The sequence below is a fragment of the Leptidea sinapis genome, chromosome 26 (assembly GCF_905404315.1).
Source record: "Leptidea sinapis chromosome 26, ilLepSina1.1, whole genome shotgun sequence".
Taxonomy (NCBI): Eukaryota; Metazoa; Arthropoda; class Insecta; order Lepidoptera; family Pieridae; genus Leptidea; species Leptidea sinapis.
Window position 1 is genome coordinate 4,893,494 of NC_066290.1, and position 25,549 is coordinate 4,919,042.

A 25,549-nucleotide genomic window follows, 5' to 3' on the forward strand; every position below is an offset into this window, starting at 1 on the left:
TCTAGAAGGAGCTAATGATTTCTCTTCACACATCTTAAAATGGCATTTGTCATTCTAGAATCAATTTCCGTTCCGTTCAATTTTATTTTATCCATTTCTTTATATTCCTACAAACTATCATTCAGCTGATTAACAGCTGCTATTATGTTTTACGATTGGATATTCAAGTCTGCTGTTTTTCACGGAAAAACCTGAGGATAAACAATCATAACCTGACGGTCAGCGATTACCGCCGCACATGCTCACGCAATATAAAGTATAGAAGATAGATAGAATCATAGAAGTTGGTTTATGTGGTTATTTAGACGGCAAAGGTGTTGTTTTATAATACAATTTACCAACAAATTTGCACAATAACAGACTCTCAGACAGTTACCTATAATCCACAAAAACATAAAAACATTAATGAGCCTACTTCTATAACTTTGTCTTTCCACTTACTGAGTGAGTATGATGTGTAGGCCAAGAGACCAGTGTCTACTGCCTTCCTAGAACACATCCGTCCTTTACAGTCTTTTCATCACTTGAATGGTTTAAGAGATCATTGGCCAGGGTATTGGATGGACGGAGAGCCGATCACCATATATGCATGTTTGAATGTATTATATTCCGGTGGTTGTTGCTTGATCTCTGCTATTAGTTACAAGTGGAATGACTGTAAATGAACTGGTCTTAATGACTTTGTTCGGAGCCTTTTGTCTTGTTCTATCTTGGTGTGTTTGTTAATTGATGTTTTTGATGGTGATCGCTTTTCTCTCTTCTTGTTTCCTTTTCTACTCATTTCTCTTTTCGTCACGATTGCCTTTTCCGTTCTCGATCACCTTTTGGTATTTTTGTTTTAGTTTTTCCAAAGTGTAGTATTTTGTAGGGTTCGGTAAAGTATTTAAACATCTAATTCTGCAATTTTATCTTACTTTTTAATAGGTCTTTGAACTTCATTAATTTCCCATTTATCGAGTTTTTGAAAACTCGACTCTATTACCATATTGTTTAAGGTTTCTATGACCAGTTCCAATCAAATTCAAATATTTTTATTCAGAATAGGATTAAAATTATTTGAACGTCAAAAAATGCCTCCCAGGGAAGAACTGTTGTGGCGTATCAAACTCAGGGGGATTCTTTGTTTTATAAATTTTAATTATTTAACTATAATTTATTTATTATATTTATAGCCTGATTGGTGGTGGTTACTCCATTCCCAATCTGTGGTATCAATTAGATTGCCATTTTTATTATAGGTACCTTTACCACATTAAAATGTTTAACTTTTTTTTTAATTTCGTTACACATTTAGAATATTTCATAGAATCATAATTATTACTAGATATAATAACATCGCCCAACAAAATACTAACTAACTCTACGAGAACTTACTGACACAGATATAGCGAGAATTGTCTTTTTTTAGTTTAAGTTAGTTAATTTCTTCCAGAGCGAAGGAAAGACACTAGTATCAAAGGAATTGTTAAAAACAATAAAAAGAGGATGAACGAGAGCATCTGCGCATTTAACGGCGACAGAAGGGATTTCTTCAGATCATATATACGTAAATAAGCTATCTAAGTACTATGAAAATCAGCTAAAGTAATTACTTCACATAAATTATGTTCAAAATTATTATTACCTGATCGTAGTCATCAGACTAAAACATTATGATTAATGTTATATGTTTTTTTAAACTAAACAAACTGTTATCTTAAAAATTAATATAAACACGTAAACATTGAATTAATTAAATTCACCATTAAGTACTATACCATAAATTTTATTTTATTACACAAAAATTACAAACTAAGTAAAAACTAAAAACCTATATAATTTTTTTTTTATTATTATTAATAGGTATTAAATTAAATATATTATCTTAATACGGTCTATGTATAATGTATATTTAAAACTTTAAAGTATAGGAAATAGGAATTCTTTCAACTAAATTTCAAACTTATTCAAACTTCAAACTCACAGAACACTTTTACTCTAATTTAAACATAAATTTTGAAATTCCAAAGATTATGTAAGCCATGGATATGGTTTTCAATAGATTACAATGTACTCCGTGGTGTAAACGGTAACCTCTGACCCTTATACTTATCAAGTCTTTTTAAGCCTGTCAGAATTTCCGTTTTGCTGATTAAATTGATGATATTTATTTGTTGGAAAGGCTGTTTGCATTACTAACTGAAGGACTTGTAAGATTTCCATTTGAAGCGCTATATGTGTCTCAATGAAATTGGGAAGGATAGTAGTTGCAGTTGGAATTCTTTTTATTTTTTATAAAAGACCAAAATAGTTTAGGGTTTCAGATTTTCTTGTAATTGTCTTATATAATTTTTATAACATGTGTTAATGAGTAATTGACACCGTTTTTTTAATAAGTTTAAAACCAATACATCCCTAGGGTTATGAAAGTTGCGTACGCGTAACCTATTCCTATACTTTTCTTTTATAAGATGCTTAAGAGCCGCAGAAAACCATACCGGTGGTTTAGATCGACATACATATTTTGGAACATACTTAGTGATAACTACATTAAGTATATCATAAAAGCGGGATAGCACAGAGTCCACGTTGTCATAAACTTTTAAAATTTTATCCCAATCGGTACTGTTCAATTCTTTGATAATGTTATCATAATCAGCTTTGTGAAATTTTAATTTTATGTTATTATTATGGTGAAGTATAGAATAAGAGCGAAAAGGAAGACTGAAGTTAAGAGGGGGATGTGCTGGGTCAACAACAATCGAGAGAGGTTCCTCAACCATCTCCTCAGATGGTGATAATAATAATTACTAATATTGTTTTATTACAAAAAACTAGATCTAAGATTCGATTTTTGTAGTTAAATAATTAAATCGTTTAAGGGAATGGAGAGAACTATAATCGACGAGAAAATTGTTTAGTGTACTATTAGAAGGATTAGCAATAAGATGTGGTTCATTGGGAACTTTTGACCAAGACGAAGAACCGAGATTGAAGTCTCCAACTATGTATTAAAATATTATTAATACTAGTGGATGCTATATTGCGAATTGAATAATTGTTGATAAATTCTTCAATGATATGAAATTGTATCGGTGGTGGCAGATAAACACCACAGATGGCGAGCGTGTCACTGTTATTTTTTACAATCAGTCGATTTGATCTCCACCCATACATCTACGCATTTGGATTCAAGATGCGTTAACCTTTGCGATTCCAATGACGTAGAGACTGCGATAAGAACCCCTCCTCCATTCTTTTTATTATGAAGCCCTGTGGATTCGCAATCTCTCCGATAGACTACGTATTGATTGACATCAAACAATTCACTGTCATAAATATCGGTAATAAGCCATGTTTCCGACAAGATAATTACATCATAGTCGCAACAAAAATGAATAGTTTTACTTCTAAGACCTCTTACATTCTGATAATATATTTTTAAGGAATTGAATTTAAAATGATAAATATCAAACTAGAACACCAAGCGTATTATTACAAAACTAAAATTAACCTAAACGAGATAAAGTCTGCATATCACGAACAAAAACATAATTTCACACCTAAATACTATTTCATAACTTTTAATTTAAGCTAATAATAGCTGGAGAGCAAAGCCATATTCGCTTCGAACAGAAACTGGGCGTCATAAATAGAGCACGGCAATACCTCTAGCCGGCCCACATTCTAGCGCTCTACAAAGCGCAGGTATGGCCACACATGGAGTATTGCTGTCATCTCTGGTCTGGCGCACCCCAGCATCAGCTCAATCCATTTGACCGCGTGCAACGCAGAGCAGCTCGAATTGTCGGGGGCCCATTGCTCTGTGAACGGCTGGATCACTTGGCGTTGCGTAGAGACGTCGCTTCATTGTGTGTCTTCTACCGCATTTATCACGGGGAGTGTTCCGAAGAGCTGTTTAACCTGATTCCTGCCGCCGAATTCCACCTTCGCACGACACGCCACAAGTTAGGATATCATCCCTACCATCTGTATGTGTCCTGATGTCCTGATGTGGCGGTCCTACACAGTGCGGTTTTCAAGGAGCTTTCTTCCTGGTACTACAAAGCTGTGGAATGAGCTTCCTTGTGCGGTGTTTCCGGGACGATACGACATGGGTACCTTCCAAAAAAGCGCGTACACCTTCCTTAAAGGCCGGCAACGCTTTTGTGATTACTCTGGTGTTGCAAGAGAATGTGGGCGGCGGTGATCACTTACCACCAGGTGACCCGTACGCTCGCTTGTCCTCCTATTCCATAAAAAAAAAATTAATAATACATTTGTCAAAACAGCAAAATATTTTGTAAACAAAACAGATGCCATTAAAAAATATGCTGCCAGCTATGAAAGTACTATATACCCCGAGTTTCTCCGCTGGGATAGTTTTTTGTGTTTATTGGTAGATATTGATATGTGGCTATAATGTACGATGCCACATATATAAGTATACTACATATATAAGTATTCAAAGTCAAATAATCTTAATTCAATTAGGTTTAAGCTAAGCGCTTTGAATAGACTTTAATAAATATTTCTTTTAAATAACTGAATTCACCATATGTTCGGAAAAAGTAGAACTCGTGAGAACATTAACGGCCACTCTTCTTAACCGACTTCAAAAAAGGAGTTCTTTATCGGCGTATTAGAGAAATTTTATAGCAAATCGTCACGATTTTCGGTTACGCGCCATTTTGCTTTTTCAAGTCCAAGATGGTCGCCTCGCAAAGTTATGATTTAAACATTATGGATATCGTATCCGAGGTTCTCGAGGGTGCAGACAACGAATTTGAGATCATTTTTTAAAACCAAGATGGCCGCCGCGCAAATTTATGTTTTCAACGATTTTAGTGTCATGTGGCACAACAATTTCCGAAAGATAAGTTGTTAGCATTAGGGTTATCATTATAACCACCATGCGCACGAATAGCCCCAAAAGAATTTCTCACCGCAGCCATCTTCGATTGCAAAAATAATCCCAAATTCGTTCTCTGCACCCTCGTGAACCTGGGATACGATATCCATATTGTTAAAATGATAATTTTGCACGGTGGCCATCTTGGATTTCAAATATGATCTCAAATTCGTTCTCTACACCCTCGATAACCTCGGATACGGTATCAATATTGTTCAAAGGATAATTTTACACGGCGGCCATCTTGGATTTCGAAAATGATCCCAAATTCGTTCTCTGCACCCTCGAGAACCTCGGATACGGTATCCATATTGTTGAAAACATTATTTTGCACGGCGGCCATCTTGGATTCTAAAAATGACCCCAAATACGTTCTCTGCACCCTCGAGAACGTCGGATACGATATCCATATTGTTGAACTCATAAATTGCGTGGCGGCCATTTTGGATTTCAAAAATGATTCCAAATTCTGTCTCTGCACCCTCGACAACCTCGGATACGATATCCATATTCTTGAAATCATAATTTTGCACGGTGGCCATCTCGGATTTCATAAATAATCCCAAATTCGTTCTCTGCACCCTCGAGAACCTCAGATACGATAACCATACAGTTGGAATCATAATATTGCACGGCGCCTATCTCGGATTTAAAAAAATATCCTTAACTCGTTCTCTGCACCCTAAAAAAACCTCGGACATAGCTGGGAACGGCGCCTCTATCGTCTTGCTTTTTCGTTTCATCGAGTTTCAAAAAACAACGATTCTAAAGAACTTCTTTACTAACACTTAAAAAATGGTTGCAACAATAATTAAATACGTGATGTTTTTATTAAATTCTTAATTTATATTTTATTTCTTATTACATACTAGCTGACCCAGCAAACGTTGTATTGCCAAATAATGTAATTAAAAAAAAAAGTAATATATGAAAAATTTGCGGCATAAAAAAATTGATGACGACCGATTCTCAGACCTACCAAATATATCGTACATAAAATTTATCGTACTACAATAATTCTTATAGTCGGTTGCCATCTTGCAACCATATTGCTGATCTGTGGATAGAACAGAATAATAAAAATCGCGATACAAAAATAGGTGTTGATCGTAGACGGGTGAAAATTTGATGTTGTATGTATTTTAAATGCTGAATCATAATAAAATTAAAATAAAAAAAAATTTCAAAAAATAAATAATAAATGAATAAGTGATAAGGGTGAACAACCCTTATCACTTTGGGGTATGAAAAATAGATAGTAGCCGATTCTTAGAACTACTGAATATGCATATAAAATTTGGTAAAAATCAGTAAAGCCGTTTGGCTGTCTGTGTGCGTGTTGGCGAATGTAAGTACGTGACGCTCACGCACACATTAATTATAATGTTACTTCTATATTGACAGGAACTATGAATGAAACTATCTTTCTGAGCGTTATTATTCTATGATTATAGCTATTTTCAAAGCGTTATGTCGTATATTATGAGGTAGTGCAGCGGAAGTAAATAATATCTTCATACATCAAAAAAGAGCTGTACGTGCCATATACCAAATGAGCCCACGAGAATCTCTACGAGAAAAATTCAAAGAAAGTCATACTATGACCATGTACGGCAAATATTTTTATAACAATCTCCTGAACGTACATAAACATTATAATTTATACAGTAAAATAAGCGACAACCATTATTATTAAACACTAACAATAACTAGAAGCTTATAGTCCCCCTACTAAGCTCTGTGAAATTAACAGTAAATTAATTAATGTGAAATTTTGCATACAATGGTATTAAATTTTACAAACATTAAGTACCATTATTAAGCGCAGGTCAAAGGCTTATTACAGTATTGATGATTACGTAAGCGATATTAAAATGTGGAATTGAATAGTATTGTTTTTTTATGGATTGTATGGTGTTCAGCCTTGTATTATTTTACCGAATTGCATTATTTTTAAAATATGTATGTTGAAACTTTTGTGTAATTAGCATGTATATGAATTGTATTTTTGGTGTATTAGGTTGACGAGCAATCTGTTGATTTTATTTCTATAAAATACTAGCTACAGCCCCGACAGACGTTGTTCTGTAGATAGTAAAAAAACAACTGTTTTATATTTCAAAACATCAAAAATTATTTCTTAAATATGCTCCCTGTTGTTAGAATGAAATTGTATCACAGCGGAACTGTCAAACCGTGCGTCACTAAATTCTCTCATAGAAAATATGTCCATACAAAACAAATATTGAAAATAAAAATATTTATGGGTCCCAAATCGAAATAAAAACTACCCTATCTCTCAAGTTGGACAAAACTGCACTCCATGAAGTAATCACCATTAAAATCCGTTCATTAGTTTAGGAGTCCATTGAGAACAAACATTGTGACACGAGATTTATATATATTAAGATAGGAACGAAGTTCCTTATCGCGCGTTGCGAAAGGGGGCTAGACGGAAAAAATGAAGACCAAAAGTTGTAACGACACTTTTTGCTATAGTTGTAAGCAGTGCAGCATTATTGAATACTAGCTGACCCCGCAAACGTTGTTTTGCCATGTAAAGTTTAATTCACGCGATAGTTTTATAAGTAATAAAATATTGCCTATATTATAACCTGTACATCATGTTGTTCTATTGTCAATAGTTTTTGCAGCGCACGCAAAAATAGGTTTTCGATATTACACCTTGTGTTACAAAATAGCAATTTTATTACGGATCCCTAATTTTGAAAAAAAAACATAGCCTTCCTCGATAAATGGACTACCCAACACTGAAAGAATCATTCAAATCGGACCAGTAGTACCAGAGATTAGCGCGTTCAAACAAACAAACACTGCAGCTTTATAATATTAGTAGATATAGATAATATTATAATTGTAAATTATGGGATACTTATAAATAATTATATATATTGGTATAGTATTAATATTAATACTCACATTTAGTATATTAATATAATTTATTAATAAAAAAGCTTTTATCATAAATATTATAATAATCATTCAACTTATAAATAATAGTATATATTTATATTAAGTTAATATTAACGAAATATAAATATATATAACAATATATTATAATATGATCATAGTATTTAATTGCAATAATTATTGTATATATTATATATATTATTATTAGTAGTACACAAATAAAATTTGAAAACAAACTTTTTAAAAACGATGCGGTACTCGAACCCACGACCTCTGGCGTTCCGTTTCAGTGCTCTCCCAACTGAGCTAACCGTATGTGAGTGACGTATCGTCATAAAATCTTGTATGCTTTGTTCAACTCTCAGGTTGTGGCTTCATCTACAGGGTCTACTTTACAGTTGAAAACCTGCTCAACCCCAATATTTGCATATTAAGAAATTGACTTGTGATGTCGCTCTTATAAATCTAAACAATTTGTTATGTTTTTAAAGTGGTAACCCTCACTCCTAGGATTAATACACAAATAAAATTTGAGAACAAAATTTTATGAACGATGCGGGTCTCGTACCCAGGACCTGGTTCCGTGCCCGTCTCTCCCAACTGAGCTAATCATTATGATGAGAGTTGAACATCACATACAAAATTTTATGACGATACGTCACTCGAACGATTAAAAACATAACAATTTATTATTATTATTGTTTCATTATAATTAATTATTATCAATGATTGTTTATAATATAGGTGCCGTATAATATATATGAAGCTGTACCTACAACCAATTATATCAATTAATACAAATACGAGATAGATACGAGAGACAAACAATATTCAGCAATCAAGGAACGTCTCATATTGGTGTATGAAGAATCCGACAGCCGCAAGTTCCAGAAGCTACTCGCCGAGATGGAAATTGAGACATGAAGCCTTCACAGCTACTGCGACGCATGCGCAACCTTGCGAGGGACAAGGTTATCGACTCCACCCTCCGCATGATATGGAGTAAGCTGCTGCCAGCCCACGTCCGCTCCGTGCTCGCCGTCAGCGAGTCATTCAGCGCGAAGTCCACGCTCTAGGAACTAGCGTTGCTTGCTGACACGATGATGGAGCAAACCGGATGGAGGTAGCAGCCGTCTCCAGCCAGCCACCAGCATCTGGTCCAGAATACGAAAACTATCACTAGAAGTCGCCGAACTCAAGTTAAGGCCATCTCAACACTATCATCGCCACCAATTTCGCTCGTCATCTCGCAATAGAAGCTCGTCACAACACCGTTCCCGCACACTCAATAGCTCCCCAACAGTTTACTGCTATTACCATCGCCGATTTGGTAGTGAAGCACGACGTTGTACTACGCCCTGCAACTTCAAGAAAGAGCCATCGGGAAACTAGAACGGACGTTAGCTGCGGCGGAACCCAGCGTCCTTCATACATCATACCGCCTTTTTGTCACAGACAAGAAAACAAAGATGTCATTCTTAGTAGATACCGGTGCTAATGTATCCGTCCTACCAAGAAAACTATGCCTGAAAGCAACGCCTCTACCATTTAAATTGTACGCTGCAAACAACACAATAATTTCAACTTATGATGAAAAACATTAGAACTCGATCTCAACCTCCGTCGACCATACAAGTGGAAGTTTATTGTAGCTGAAACGTCACGAAACCAATATTAGGTGCAGATTTTCTCAAACACCATCAACTTATCGTAGACTTAAAAAATCGAAGATTAATTGATGCCGTCACAAATCTTAAAATCAACGCGCCAGTAATGTCAATGACCTTACCCACAATACGAAGTATCGATATACAGGCCCCGTACCACGCGATACTCGCCGAATTCCCCGGTACCACGAGATTAACTTCGATGCAATTATCACCTAAAATTAACGTGGAACATTATATTAAAACACAAGGACCTCCATTACATTGCCGTGCTCATCCCATTCCACCTCATCGTTATGAAATAGTGAAGAAAGAATTCGAAAACATGATGCAACAAGGACTCTGCAGACCGAGTAAAAGTCCATGGTCTTCACCACTCCATATAGTACCTAAGAAGAATGGCGATATACGGGTGGGCGGTGATTATAGACGATTGAACAGCATAACCAAACCCGATCGTTATCCAGTGCCGAGAGTTAAGGACTTCACCCATCATCTGTCTGGCAAAACAATATTCTCCACAATCGATATCAACCGCGCTTGCCAACAATTGAAGACCAGGGAACAGGACATAGAGAAAACAGCTATCATCACACCAATGGGTTTATTCGAATTGTCCTGGTCTGAACAATGCGGGACAAATATTTCAGCGATTTATTCACGAAGGTTTATTACGTTTTCCCATTCATCGACGATTTGCTCATAGCCTCAGCAAACGAGACTGAGCATCGCGTTCACCTAAGAACAGTTCTTAGAAGATTGGAAGAAAACGGTATCACTATCAACCCCGCGAAGTGTAACTTAGGCGAGACGGAAGTCAAATTTCTTGGATACATCGTATCAGAAAACGGTATACAGCCACTAGAAGAGAGAAGATTAAAGCCATTACCGAATATTCAAAACCGAAAACTATAGAAGGTCTAAGACGATTTCTAGGCATGTTAAATTTCTATCGTGACCACATATCGAATGCTGCATCAATACAAGCTCCGCTAAATGCTTACCTACACCATGTCAAGAAACCTGATAAAACAATAATTGAATGGACCGACGAAGCATCGCAAGCATTCGAAGAGTGCAAGAATAGTATATTCAAAGCTACCTTACTCGCTCACCCATCACATGATGCCCCTATCGCAATATTCTACGATGCGTCTGACAATGCAGTCGGTGCCGTCCTACAACAATACATCGAAAATAAGTGGCAACTACTCGGTTACTTCTCAAAGAAATTCTCAGAGGCGGAGAAGAAATACCCAGCGTATGACAGAGAACTCTCAGCCGTCTATAAGTCAGTGAAACTTTTCCATAAGATGTTTGAAGGACGTAAATTAATTATATTCACACACCACAAACCCCTCACATTCGCTATGAATAAAACACATACAGCAAACGAAACGCCACGCCGAACGCGCCAATGATTATTCAACAGTGAATTCACAACCGATATTCGCCCCTCAGTGGAAAAAATAATATAATTGCCGACGCATTAAGCCGCATAGAAACAATAACCGTATCACCTACGATCGACTACAGCGAGATAGGGTACGCACAAGAGCGAGACAGCAGCATAACACAACTCATTCAACAACCAAACTTAACCTTCAAGAAAATAAATATACCTAACACGAACCTAGAATTATATTGCGAAACATCAACAAGTCGTGTACGTCCTTACATACCTACAGATTTCCGCAAACAAATTTTTAATAGTGTACATAATATTACTCACCCAGGAATACGAACATCACGTCAATTAATATTTCAAAAATTATTTTGGCCTTCAATGAATATCGACATCGGGAAGTGGAGTAAAACTTGTATAAATTGTCAGAAAAGTATAATACAACGCCACACAGTCAGCAAAATTCAATGTTTCGATGCAACCGATCGCTTTCAGCATATATATTGGTATATTGAAACCACACTCGCCTACTTCACATCGTAATAACAAACACATATTTGTTCATCAAGATTTACATACATGCAGTCATGTGTTTATTAGAATAGATTCAGTAAAACCACCATTACAAACACCATATGAAGGACGGTACCGTGTTATCAAACGAAGCGGTAAAGTTTATACTATTCAGTTACCAGGTCGACAAACAAACATATCGATCGACCGTTTAAAACCGTTTACCTGTACAAGTTACCAAAAACCTTACCGATACCATACCTAACAAACATACCACCAATACCCAAAATACCAAGTTACCAGACCCTACGAACAACTTGACGTCCCAGCCTATCAAAAAGTCAAGGACAGGCCGACTCATCAAGTTGCCGGTGCGTTTCACTTGAAGGGGACTCCTGTAGCTGTACCTACAACCAATAATATCAATTAATACAAATGTCTAATATCTAACTTGTAACGTAGCATTATAGATCGTAGAAATAGTAATCGTGCATAATAACTGTAATAAGCGTATGCCGAAAGATTCGTTCTGAAAAGAACATTTTATTTTACTCATCGATGTACGAGCATCGTCACGTTCTCTCGACGACCGCAGATATACTCACGTGATCAGTCATATGCTCCGCGTTACACAACCGCACAGCAAGGCCGAGCGTCCTCGAATGACGCGTCGGGACTCGGGGGCCGATCGCTATTCATGCAATTTTAATCAATGAGCGACAGCGTAGGTGCTGAATGCTCATTGACATCGTATGATCGAGGTTCGACACGAGTTAACACAAACCGCGCTCTCTGGCCGGCTTACTGCGATAGCATGAGTTTTAGAGCGAGATAGAACACATAATATTATTCTCAATTCTTATTGAATGAAACGTTTTACTATTGGTTAAAATGTAAGCTTTAGTATTGGTGTGTATTTTCTGAACTTGTAAATATTTTTTAAGTAACAATTGTAATTGGGTAACTAGTTTTAAGGATTTTGTATATATATCATGTAATTTTCAAATAAATCATATCTTCCACATATTCCTCACAGTCAAGCAGTTGTTTTATTTAATCGCCAAACGCTCAGTCCCTTAAACACCAATCAACATTGCTGCTGTGCATACTTTTACGAATATTGGTATGAATTTATTTATCGGCGCAAATACTACAACACGAATTGAAAACACGTTCACGTGCACCGAGCCTCATAAATACGGCCGCATTTCAAAACACGTGGGTTAGCACGTGCGCCGGGTCCTATAAATACAGCCGCACGGTCGACACTAGAGTCAGTCGTGCTCGGGCTGTCGAACGGTACGGACCTCTCTGGGTCGTCGTAACGCTGCCCGTAGAATAAACGAAAGTAATAAAATACCTACTCGTGTAGTTTTCTTTAGAAGAACAAATGAGTGATCTTCAGCAAGATAGCAATTGTGATGTCAACAGTAATGACGTCACACCTTTTAAAAACAATACAGAGGTTCTTTCCTCGTCATATTTATTAATGAAATATAATAATATCGACCTTGTTAAATAGTTCAGACAGATGTCAATCAAACTCGACAGTTATGTAAATACTGAACAATGCGAGGAATGAACGTTTGATTCGCCGGTGCTGCAGTGGGAGGGAGGTTATGTCGTGAGAGTTATCAGATTTGAGGCCGTTCTGTATCGGCCACTGCGACGATGACGCGCCACTTAATCGAGTAACTACAACGTGATAATGCTATGTATTTAACTTAGATAATTTATACGTCTAGATAGAGCCTCTTGCTGCTTAACATTTAGGGGGATGAAAAATAGATGTTGTTCGATTCTCAGACCCACCTAATATGCACACAAAATTTCATGAGAATCGGTCAAGACGTTTCGGAGGAGTTTAACTACAAACACCGCGACAAGAGAATTTTATATATTAGATTGTACATGATGTGCAAAAAATTATTTAAAGCCTAAAAATTAGGATAAACTAATATTTTGGTAATATGTATTCTGTACTAATTTCAGATTCAGGACCCACGCCTTCAAAAACATTTATTGCAAAATCTGAAAAACGAAAACCAAAGATTGTCAAAACCGAAACTACTACACAACTCAAAAGAAAACAATTAAAAAATGTTAATTATTGCTTCTTTATTTTAAAGAAAACGTATCCCTAGTTTAAACTAGTTAGACTTGGCTTAGGTCCATCTTAAAATTAACAAAGGGAACCTTAAAATTAGATCACATTTATATGAATGTAGCTGTCGATATATGAATATACATAAGGTTCGTTTTTGATTTTGAAACGATCTATTTCACAACCACCATACAATGTCATTTTGTTTTTAAACAGTTTTTTTAAAGGATCTTTTTTCAATTGAGATGATTTATTTCACAACCACACCAATTCAATATATTTTAAACCAGTTTGTTTTTATTAAGGTTCGTTTCTTGATTGAGTTAATTTGGAGTTGGTTTTGAAAATGATAAAATTATGATCCCACCACCACAATAATACGCTCTGTGTCATGTTATTGTACAATGTGGTGACGACAACGGGAGAGAGACATTTAGCGTTGTGAGAAATAGATCGTTGTCAATGTCATCCATAACGTTTGCGTTGTGGCTCAGCGATAACGTTGTGAAAACGATTTATGCTTTAAAACGCCCTCTCCTACAAGCGATATTTATCATCATTTTCTGTGGCACTCCCGTCTCTTGAACGTTGTGTTTAAATTCTCTTTGGTAGGTACCCCGTACCTAACCGTAAAGTATATACCTTTTGTCATCTGTGAAATAGGCCGAGGATATAGGTTTTGTGAAATTAAAACTTTATTATTTTATTAATAAGTGAACATATTATAATTGTTATCTGTGATTTAGTTTTTAGCAAGATTTCAATTTCAAGTTTCTAGTTTCTACTCGCTTTCTAGCACAGAACACTATTACTAGCTCTAGCTTCCAGTTTCCACCATTGGGTCTTGACTTCAGTAGGTATTTTTGTTCCGTGCTCTCTTGTTTTGTTACTTGTATGTACCGAAGTCAGAAACTCTATAGAGTATTATTCAGAATTGTGATTTGTTAAATAGTTATAAACTTGTCAAACAAATGGTTTAACAGACACCCGCATCTTAACAAACTTATCCTATCTGCAAATTAATTATGTCTTATCAACTGTATAGAAATACTACTATTGGCAACACATTGCAAGAGAGCCTAGATGAATTAATACAAGTAAGTTTATATCAACTCAAATAACGAATAACAGTAAAGTAATACTTAGAAATACAATTGTGAATTCGGTTTAAAAGTTTTTAATTAGAAATAATATTTACAGTATGGGCAAATAACACCAACTTTAGCTGTTAAAGTACTATTACAGTTTGATAAATCTATTAATCAAGCATTATCAAACAGAGTAAAGTCAAGATTAACATTTAAAGCAGGAAAATTAAATACTTACAGGTTTGTATATAGCTACAATATTATACTAAATAAATTTCCAATATTTATAACTTGGGTTACTTTTATTAAGAATCATAGTAAGTACATCTATTGTAAATGCATTTTAACACTAGCTTAATTTAATTTTCTCAACAGATTTTGTGACAATGTTTGGACCTTTATGTTGAATGATGTTGAGTTCCGAGAAGTACAAGAGGTAGCAAAAGTGGACAAAGTGAAAATTGTTGCCTGTGACGGGAAAAGTAAGTTATTTATTAATATATAGAACTGCTAGCAGTGTTGATGCTTATAGTATAAAGAATATAATAAATTCTAATTCCACATGACTTGAGAGAAGTTTTAGCTATCTTCATTTGATTTAGTAATAAGTAATTAAGATGACTGTAAGCACTTAGATTCCGAAGTTTAATGTTTACTTTTCATTAGTATGAGCGCAATGAATATAATTTTTATGTTAATTTTTAATTATGCATGCATGCCAATATATGTAGGGTTGCCATTTCTGAAATCTGGCAACCAGGACAAGAAGCATAAAATCCCCAGATTTAGGAGCTTAAGACCTGGACATGTTCAGTTCTGTTTTTTTAAAGTTATATCTTAAAAAAAAATATTGAAGTAGGGGTTACTTTCCGGACATCCATAATTATACAAATCATTTGAGTTTTCTTTAGTGTTAATTTAAATTTCGGATCTGATTTAATTTTTGTAAACCCGGACTCCAATTGAAACCCCACCGGGTATGGTATGGTATTGGCTCCTGTTCCCGCAATTAAACCACTAGCATGGGTTCATTTTGCGTGTAAAAAAAAACCCCACCGGGACACTCCCTGGACACCTAAACTAGGACAAATCCGGGGAAACCCAGACGGATAACAACCCTTAATATATGGCATATATATATTTATCTGGATTATCAAGTAAATCAAATACATAATATATTTAAATACACTTATTACAACATGAACATTTAATTACCAACAAAGCTAACTGTCTAATCTCTCATCTAAGGTGTTTGGAACACACAAATCTTTCTTTATATAAGAGGGTTTGTATGGGCAAGAGCCTCGCACAATGTATAGTGAACCAGCCACATTTGAAGTATTACATGTCACACAAAAAAACACAAAATGTGTCTTAATATATAATATAACTATGTTGTTTAACACTCCATGCATGTTTAAAAGTGTCTAGACTCGTTTGACTAAGGCAACACTGCTGTATTTGACCTTTTTAGGGCTAGCAATGAAAGTGTTAGTTGATTTCAAAAAAGACTGCTGTCAATACAAAATGTCTGTAGGAAATATATCAACAAACACAGGAAGAACCACTACAGTGCTGTTCTTGAGAAATTTTCTCCCATTTACAAACAATCTATAGAATGAGCTTTCTTGTAGGTTTTCATACAATACATGTATACATTTCTAACACACTTGGCAACACTCCTGAGTTTACTCTGGTGTTGCAGGAGAATGTGTGTTAGTCACTTACCATCAAGTGAACCATAAGCTAGTTGGGCCTCCTCTGTAAAAAATGAACTGCATTTACACTGACAAAAATCGCACGAAATTTTATCCGAAGTGCATGCAGATTCAGTACGCGGATTTTAGTCTGCAAGAAAATACAGTGTGGTTAAAAATCACCACAAGTGTGGCAGGCATAATGCTGCTGCCACATTGCTGGGACACTCCTATCAATCAAATCAATCGCCTTGTTATTGTTTAGATACTCTATTATAAAAATATTGTTACTGTTTCTGTTTTGCATACCAGAGTATATAGTCTTATATTTATAACATCATTAGTGTACATTTGTTTTGTCAATAATAATAATAATTACTTATAATCATATCAACATACATTTATTAACTTTGGAAATTTCCTTCCAGATGTTGATGATCGACGGTAATTCATATGAACATACCCAAATGGACTGGTTTATTATTTGGATACAATTTGTTTGACTTTAACACTACTATGAATAAATTAAGCTATAATTGACATTTTATGTAATTTTTCTTTTTTTTGGCAATCATAATGTTAATACAAGGAACAAACATAAACTTGTTATGCCTACTACTCGGTTAAGTCGAGTTAGTAATTCTTTTATTGGGCGATGTATATGCTTCTAATGAAGCAAACACCCTCAGGCTCTTTAATTATAAATGTTTATTATAAGATATTAAATTGTAATCCATTCTCTGCTACAAAGGAGAGACTAAAGGTCACTACGGAGTAGGATTTCTAATAAAGAGGGAATACAAACACAATATAGCCAATTTTGCCGGTATATCTGAAAGAGTAGCTCTGTTACAATTGAAATTCCAGGATCTAACAATATCACTGATACAGGCATACACTCCAACCAACAGCTTAGATGACGAAGAAATAAATAAATTCTACTCTGACCTTTCATCAGCCCATGATCTAGCTGGTAAAATTGTACTAGTAATCGGAGATTTTAATGCCAAAATCGGAAAACCTAAAGCCCAAGCATCCAACTATGGGAAAATATGGATATGGAAAGCGAAATTCCAGAGGAGAGAGACTACTACAATATGCAGCTGAATACAAACTAAGCATTATGAACACATATTTCAAAAAGAAAGAAAGCCGCAGGTGGACTTGGATCTCACCCGATAAAAAGACAAAGAATGAAATTGATTTCATATTGAGTAACAAACCAAAATTAGTAACAAACGTTGAAGTATTAAATAGAGTCAAATATCCATCAGACCACAGATTACTAAGAGCTACACTCAATATAAAAATACCTAAAAAGAGCCGAAAAACATGTAAATCTCTACCTCATCCTCCAAAAACAGATAGCGAAAAATCTATGTATGTAAAAAATCTCACAGAAAATATGACATCACTAAATGAAGTCGGAGACAAAAGATGTACAACTCTATTATAACAAAATAGAAGAAGTCATAACAAAAAGTCTAAAGTATAATATGAACAACAAGAAAACCCATAGCAAAAAGAAGATACTTTGTGAAGACACGTTAAAATTGATTAACCAACACACAGAAAAACTGTTAAAAAAGAATAAAACCAAGGAAGATAAAAGAGAACTCACAAAGCTATTTAAACTAACAAATAAAGCTATCAGGAAAGACTACAAAAAACACAGATTCATAATTATACAAAATAACCTTATACAATACAGAAGCTCAAAACGAGCATATAAAGAACTCAACACAAACAAAAATTGGATTCAGAAAATAAAAACTAAAGAAGGAGAAACAAACAATAGATATGACGTCATAATGCATGCCACAGAATTCTATACAGAACTTTATAAAAAAATACCAGAAAACCCCTATAATGATGAACTCTCCCCTAACATTGCACAAACAGATGGATATCAAGATGGGCTTGAAGAAATTTCGTTACATGAGATAATCAAACATATAAAGAAATTGAAACCAGAAAACAGTCCAGGACCAGACAATATTTATAATGAGGCCTTAAAAGTAGAAGCACCTATGTTGCTAACAAGCTTAGCGAAACTTTAATATGGTACTTGAATGCGAAAAGGTCCCCAATCAGTGGTGCAACTCAGATATAATTCTACTGTATAAAAAAGGGAATCCATTAGACATCGGAAATTACAGTCCAATATGTTTATTAAACAGTATCTACAAGTTATTTGCATCAATCTTGAATAGCCGAATATCACCTGCAATAGATATGAATCAACCAATCGAGCAGGCGGGTTTTAGATCTGGTTTCTCTACAAATGACCATATGCATGTATTGGAACAAGTTATTGAAAAATTTACAGAATACAACCAAATACTATACACAGCATTTATAGATTACTCAAAAGCATTTGATAGCATAACACACAACTCAATTTGGAAAGCACTAGAGAATTGCAAAATAAACCAAAAATATATACACATACTACAATACATCTACTCAAATAGCGTAAGCAGAATTAAACTAGAAACTTTTGGCGAATACTTTTCAATAGAAAAAGGGGTGAGACAAGGAGACCCTTTGTCACCCAAACTATTTATAGCTGTACTAAACGAAATATTTCAAAATGTAGATTGGAAGAACAAAGGCCCTTCCTATAAGAAACCAGAGTCTGAATCATCTAAGATTTGTAGATGACATAATCCTTTTTGCCAAAACTGCACAGGAACTGGAGAAGATGATCCGAGAGTTAGACATAGAGAGTAGAAAGGTAGGACTGCAAATGAATACTACCAAAACCAAATTAATGACGAACGGATCTGAAACCCCTATCTCTGTAGAAGGAAACAAAATCGAATATGTGAAGCATTACATATATCTCGGGAAGAAAATATCATTTAACATAAATAATAACGAAGAAGAAGTACATAGAAGAATTCAAATCTCATGGAACAAATTTTGGTCTCAGAAAGAAATTCTAAAAGAGGAGTATGAACTGCACCTGAAAAAAACAATTATGGACACTTGTATCCTGCCAAGTCCCACATATGGATGCCAAACATGGATATTTACCAAAAAAACAAAAAACAAGATAACAACATGCCAACGCGCCATGGAAAGGAGTATCCTAAAACTAAGAAAAATTCAGAAGGTTAGAAATACAGACATCAGAAAAAAGACGAAACTGACTGATGCCCTGGAACATGCCTTAAAACTAAAGTGGCAATGGGCTGGACATATATCTAGGTGCAGAGATGGAAGGTGGACGGAAACAGTGACGAAATGGACAGGACCACACGGCAAGCGGAAAGTGGGCAGGCCAAAGAAACGGTGGTCTCAAGACATTGTAGAAGTGGCTGGAAGAGATTGGATGTATGTTGCCCAAAATAGGAAAAAGTGGAAGGAAATGGAGGAGGCTTTCACCCAGACTTTGGGATCCATCAAAGACTAACACACAAACAAACTACCACTAACTTTTTTTTAAAAATCGATTTACTAAAACGACTAACAAAAAATAACCACATGAAGTTTGTTTATACACCTACTTAATTGGAAAGATGGAAATAAAAAAAAAGCTTAAAAAAAATGTAATCCATTTACATTTTTATTTATATTTTTTACTAGCTGACCGGGCAAACATTGTTTTGCCATATAAATTATTTTTAGTGTTCGACGGTTTTTTCTCCGACGTATTTTACAAATTCAACTACTATGAAAAAGTGTTTTCCTTTTTTTGGGTTAATTTATAGTATCTATATGACACTGGCTAAAATGTAGGTGGCGGTGATCACTTAACACCAGGTGGCCCGTACGCTCTTTAGTCCCTTTAGTACTTTTTCATAAAAAATATTACCCTCTAGAAAATTGTGATACCTAGTGATTTTAAATAAAAGAAAGTATATTCTTGTTTCGTCAAATTTTCAATGATTTTAAACAATTTTTTGGCAAACCCAACAAATTAAAAATCATGAAAATCTGTCCAGCCGTTCTCCAGATATTAGTGTTCGGACAACTATTTTGTGTAATGTATGTTAATTTTAATTTGTATCTACCAAAAATTTTTATGATGTTTTCACATAGGTATAATAAACGCTATAGTTTGTAAGGATGGATAGGAACGATGTATGTATATGATGTTTGATAGTAATGCAAAAACTATAGGTAGTTACTGCAATATATTCCTATGTCCTCCTTAATTATGTTAAACGATTTATTTCAGTCAGCATAAACATGCAGATTTTGCGATTTAAAAACGCGTGAGCGAGTCACGTATAGTTGGCCTTAGGAAAAACATGGCATGCCCAAATGTATGCCTGCTTCTTCTAAGGTTTGACCCTACGATTTGTTGAAAGTCATTGAAAATGCACGTCCCACAGCATGCCACCGGACTGCACCACAATATCGCGCACTCGGTTGTTTATCGTCATCGTCATAACTAATCAATTATTTGTTCAAATAATGTAGTTTAGACAGAGATTATCTACCCTAAAATGTAAGTTATATTATTGTAAAGTTTCAATAAAATCATTTGTAGATTTCGCTTGAAAGAGCAACGAACATACATTCAGACGTCAATACATTCTTATAAATTTTCGTATTTTTAATATTAGCAGATACTTTTTTGGATAGCCAGGGTAGCGCCGAGATTTTCACAGGTCCATAAATCCAAACATTCTTACAAACTTTCGTATTTATAATATGAGGAGATACTTCTTTGGAAAGCCAAAAGGTAGGGCTGAGATTTTCACAGTATTTGAAGTTTAGTATGTATCGATGTACATATTTATTATGTCTGACCTAAATGACCTGTCGTTCTCACTCTTTGCCTCAGGTGGAAATGACGTCCGTCACACACGATTGATTTAATATGAATTACGCGTTTTTGTAGTATTTTACATTCCTGCGGAAACCCGTCACTTTAATGGGATTTTTAAATTTTATAATTCTTACACATTGTTTTACCGGCAATATAATTATCAGCATGCCAAATTCTATTAAAATCGGTGCATAAGTTTTTGTTTACTAAGTTATATAAGAAACTAGTGCTTTATATTTCCCACGGGAACTCGTTAATTTTCCAGGATAAAAGGTATCCAAGATGTGATGACCGGCAATATAATTGGAGTGTCAGACGTGTAAATAGCCGTACTCCACTGGCGGGGTGAAAACCTTTATACGAATTACCACGTGGATGCGTGAAAGTACAATTTTGTCTAAAAATAGAGCCTATGGGAAATTCACGGGGCCATACAACGTCCAAACCATCGAGAAAATTTCAAATCGCTTACCAGACTGCGTCGGGTCGCTTGTACGGAAGAAGTTCCCGTTGTACGTCTTCTTTGGTGGCCACCAGTGTCCCGAATATCCAGTCAAATTGTACACAATATTATACAGGCTGTTGCGGAATAGGAATGAGCTCCGTAATGGAGATGATTTTCAAAATAAGTCGAAAACCGAAATCGACACTCAGTAAGAGCGTGCGCGGCGCCGAATAGACTATCGGTAATATAGGCGATTAAAGGTGAATATTCGCCACACCATAATTATCAAAATGCCAAATTATATTAAATTATGTGCATAAGTTCAATAACTTATGTACATAATTTAATATAATATAAAAATTAAAATAAAATATATATAATATAAAAAATACTATAAAACTTAAGTTAAATTGCTTAGTGCAGAATTGCACTAAGCAATTTAACTTAAGTTTTTTAACTATCCCATGGGATCTCTAATTTTCTGGGATGAAAAGTATTGACAGAGTGGGTCCGGAATTGGAAATAATAACTCCGTTTAAAGCTGCGATACTCATACGACCCGTTGTTGCTTCAAATTCTATTATTGATAGTGGCCGACCCGTTGTTGCTTCAAATTCTATTAATCTATGTTTCTTATGAATCTTGATCAGTATTGAGTGGTCGTGTTCACCAAATAGGTACGAATAATTTACGTAATGGTATTAAGTATTTGCTTCAAAGGTAGTGAGTAAATGAGTGTATTGTACACTAGTAGAGAAAAAATATCTCAAAAAATAAGTGAACTTTTTTGAGGAAAATTGTAAATATTATCTATCTATATATATAAAATTGAATTGCTGTTCGTTAGTCTCGCTAAAACTCGAAAACGGCTGGACCGGAACCTCCAGAGAAGGTTTAAAAGGTAAATAAATATGAAAATGATTGGAATTAAATAAAAACAACAATTTTGTTTTTCCTTTGATGTGTCCCCCGTCGTTCATAAATCATATTGAAATAATAGTTTAAAATGAATAACTAATTAGAATAATAATATTTATATCTTTCTTACTTTCTCAGGAGGTAAAAAACAAACTTTAATTTAATTATTGATTTTTTCTTATTACTATATATGGCAATACAACGTTTGTTGGGTCAGCTAGTTTAAAATAAATATAGTGAACGACAATGTCAGTGTCGTGTCTTCCAAATATAAACTATAAATCGACTGTTTCGAGAAGAGTGGGAAACAAATATTTTGTTATCCTACTAATATTATAAATGTGAAAGTTTGTATGTCTGGATGCATGTTTGAAAGTTCAAACAAAACTTTAACGCAAACACTACTGAATGGATTTTGATGAAACTTTGCAATAGTATAGCTTACACACCAGAATAACATATAGGCTATAATTTATAAAAATATTGTGTGAATTATCTATACATTTAAATAAAATTGGAGTGTCTGTTTGTAATATTGAAATAACCTTTTTTACTAAATGTATATTATGAATATATATATACACCAAAATAACATTTTTTTACAATTTTTGTCTGTCTGTCTGTTTGTTCCGGCTAATCCAGCGACTTTTATTGGCAGGTAGCTGATGTAATAAGGAGTAACTTAGGCTACGTTTATTTTAGAAAAATAAAGCAATGTCCAAGAAACGGTCTAACTCTAAAAATAATTATATAATATGGCAAAACAACGTTTGCCGCGTCAGCTAGTGTCTAATAAAATCACTACAGCAACTTGTTCCGCATGTCGTGAAAATATTTTAATAAAAAAATATCATGTTGCTCGTCATTTTACCACAAAAACAAGGCATTCAACGACACTTCCTCAAGGGTCAACTATAACAAGTGAGAACATTTGGTTTTTTGAAAAGATCTTTGCAAAAAATCTTTGTCGGTCGCATTATCGCAAGATAATGCGGTAATGTTGAGATTTTATGGTAGATACAGGTAATAATAATAATACAGCGGTTACTAAAGCATCGTATGTGTTATATTCTTGGTAAATGTATTACTTACTTCGTTTACCGACGCAGAAATCGTAAAAGATGTTTCGTGAATGCTGCCGATGTTCTGTTTAATAAATTCAGCAACAAATAACTGAATTTAAAAAAATACAGCTCTCTGATTCGACATAATATGTGAGACGTATTGAAAGATATCGCTAAACATATTTATGATAACATAATTAACCACTTGAAGAATTGCAAGTATTTAAGCTTAGCTTTTGACTCTAGTACCGATGTTTTGGAACATTTAAGATATTGTACTAAACAAAATATAATTTACGAAAATTTTTAGAAATTCCATCCAATAAAAGGCGAAACCAGAGGTACAGAATACAGATTATTTCGATGTTATTGGCAGTTTTCTAGACCATAGTGAGATAGAAATATTTTTTTTGTATATGTACGGATAGATTGCATTCAATAAAGGGATCTGAAAATTGAATTATTATGCTATTTAAAAAGAAATATAATTTAAAAAAATAGTGTGTATACTTATTTACACGCGTTAGAAGTTATACTTCATTGGCGTATGGAAAAATAAATCAAATTTTAACAAATAGTTAAGTTATTAGTAAATACTATCACCGTCGTATATGAAATTGATTTAATAAAAACAATAAAATAATATTTATTTATTCACACTGTTTAATTGTACTGTTACGAAACATGTGTTCTAAATATAAAAATACTAGAATATACAACTTGAACATAGCTATCGATTTTCATGCCACCTAGAACTAACTTCACGATGTAGAATTCAGGTGTCGGTGTGCGCGAGCATTCACTCTCATAATTTTTCTCCATCGCGCCAAAAGAAGTATAACTTCAAAAATTCCAAAAAAATCGGGACTTGTTCTATTTCTCTTCTTACATCCCCCTAACTCGGGTTTGATCTTTTTTTTTCTTTGTACAGAAATTTGATCTCTACATATTTATCATGAGTATTGATAAAAAAAACCCGCTGAGTTTCATGTGCTCGTTCTTCTCAGGTCTCAGGCAGTCTATTTTGAATAGGTTGTACTTTTTGATCTTCAATAAGAGATTTTGAATAAAAATGTTTGAATTTGAATTGGTCATTGTAAAAGTATGTGTTTCAATCAAGAGATAGGTGTCAACTGCCTATGTCTGTAGGTAGTTTAATGAAAAGCAACCATTCAATTTTATATAACTACATACTTGAGATGATGCGATTTGACTTTTAGGAAGGAACTTTTAGGCGTTACCCTGTTGCCGCTATGAACCTTTTTATTATGAAAATAAGAGATGAGCAGGAAGCTAGTGGTAATTGATACGCCATGTCCGTTACAATGCAGTGCCGCTCAGGATTATTGGAAAACCCAAAAATTCTGAGCGGCACTACAACTGCTCTCGTCACCTTGTGAGAAATTAGATGTTTCATTTGCCCAGTAATATCATTAGCTACGGCGCCCTTCAGACCGAAACACAGTAATTTTTACACGTTACACTTCACGGCAAAAATAGGCGCCGCCGTTGTGGTACCCATAATCTAGCCGACATCCGGTGCAAAAGAGCCTCCCACTTGTTAAACCTACTCGAGGCTCAAGTGAGACCAGTCATTTGATGTCAAGTGAAGCATTATTATCTTTTAAAAACACAAATATGCCTTATTTTGCCATTTTTACTGTAGAAATCATAGCAGAAATAAAAATATGTGGAACAAAGGGATTTATTATAATCGGTTATCATAATTTTTCGATTTAAATACAATTAATATTTTTTTGTGGTGCGGAAACTATACAATTAAAAATGAACCATAATATTGCGCCGTATGGTTTACATTTCTTTTACGTTTAATCGATTTAACTTATAAAAGTCATTTATTTTCTCAAAATTGATTCCTTTAGAATTCTTTTTGATGTCATATTTAATATACTAGATACTAATACCGCTTCGGAAACAAATGGCGCTCTGGGAGAGAAGAAGCTGCGCAAGAAACTTCACATTTTTTTTTGCGCACTTTTTAATAATATATACAATATTGTACTGTCATTGCTATAAAATAAT

At 34.5% G+C, this 25,549-nt stretch overlaps 1 protein-coding gene across 1 annotated transcript; it reads left to right on the forward strand.

Moving 5' to 3' along the window:
* Window positions 1-14,021: 14,021 nt before the first annotated feature.
* LOC126972521 (transcription initiation factor IIA subunit 2) lies at window positions 14,022-16,843 on the forward strand. The gene is made up of 4 exons (XM_050819338.1): window positions 14,022-14,608; window positions 14,712-14,839; window positions 14,975-15,081; window positions 16,725-16,843. The coding sequence occupies exons 1-4, from the start codon at window positions 14,537-14,539 to the stop codon at window positions 16,742-16,744; spliced, it is 327 nt and encodes a 108-aa protein (XP_050675295.1). The 5' UTR covers window positions 14,022-14,536; the 3' UTR covers window positions 16,745-16,843.
* The last annotated feature ends 8,706 nt before the right edge of the window (window positions 16,844-25,549 follow it).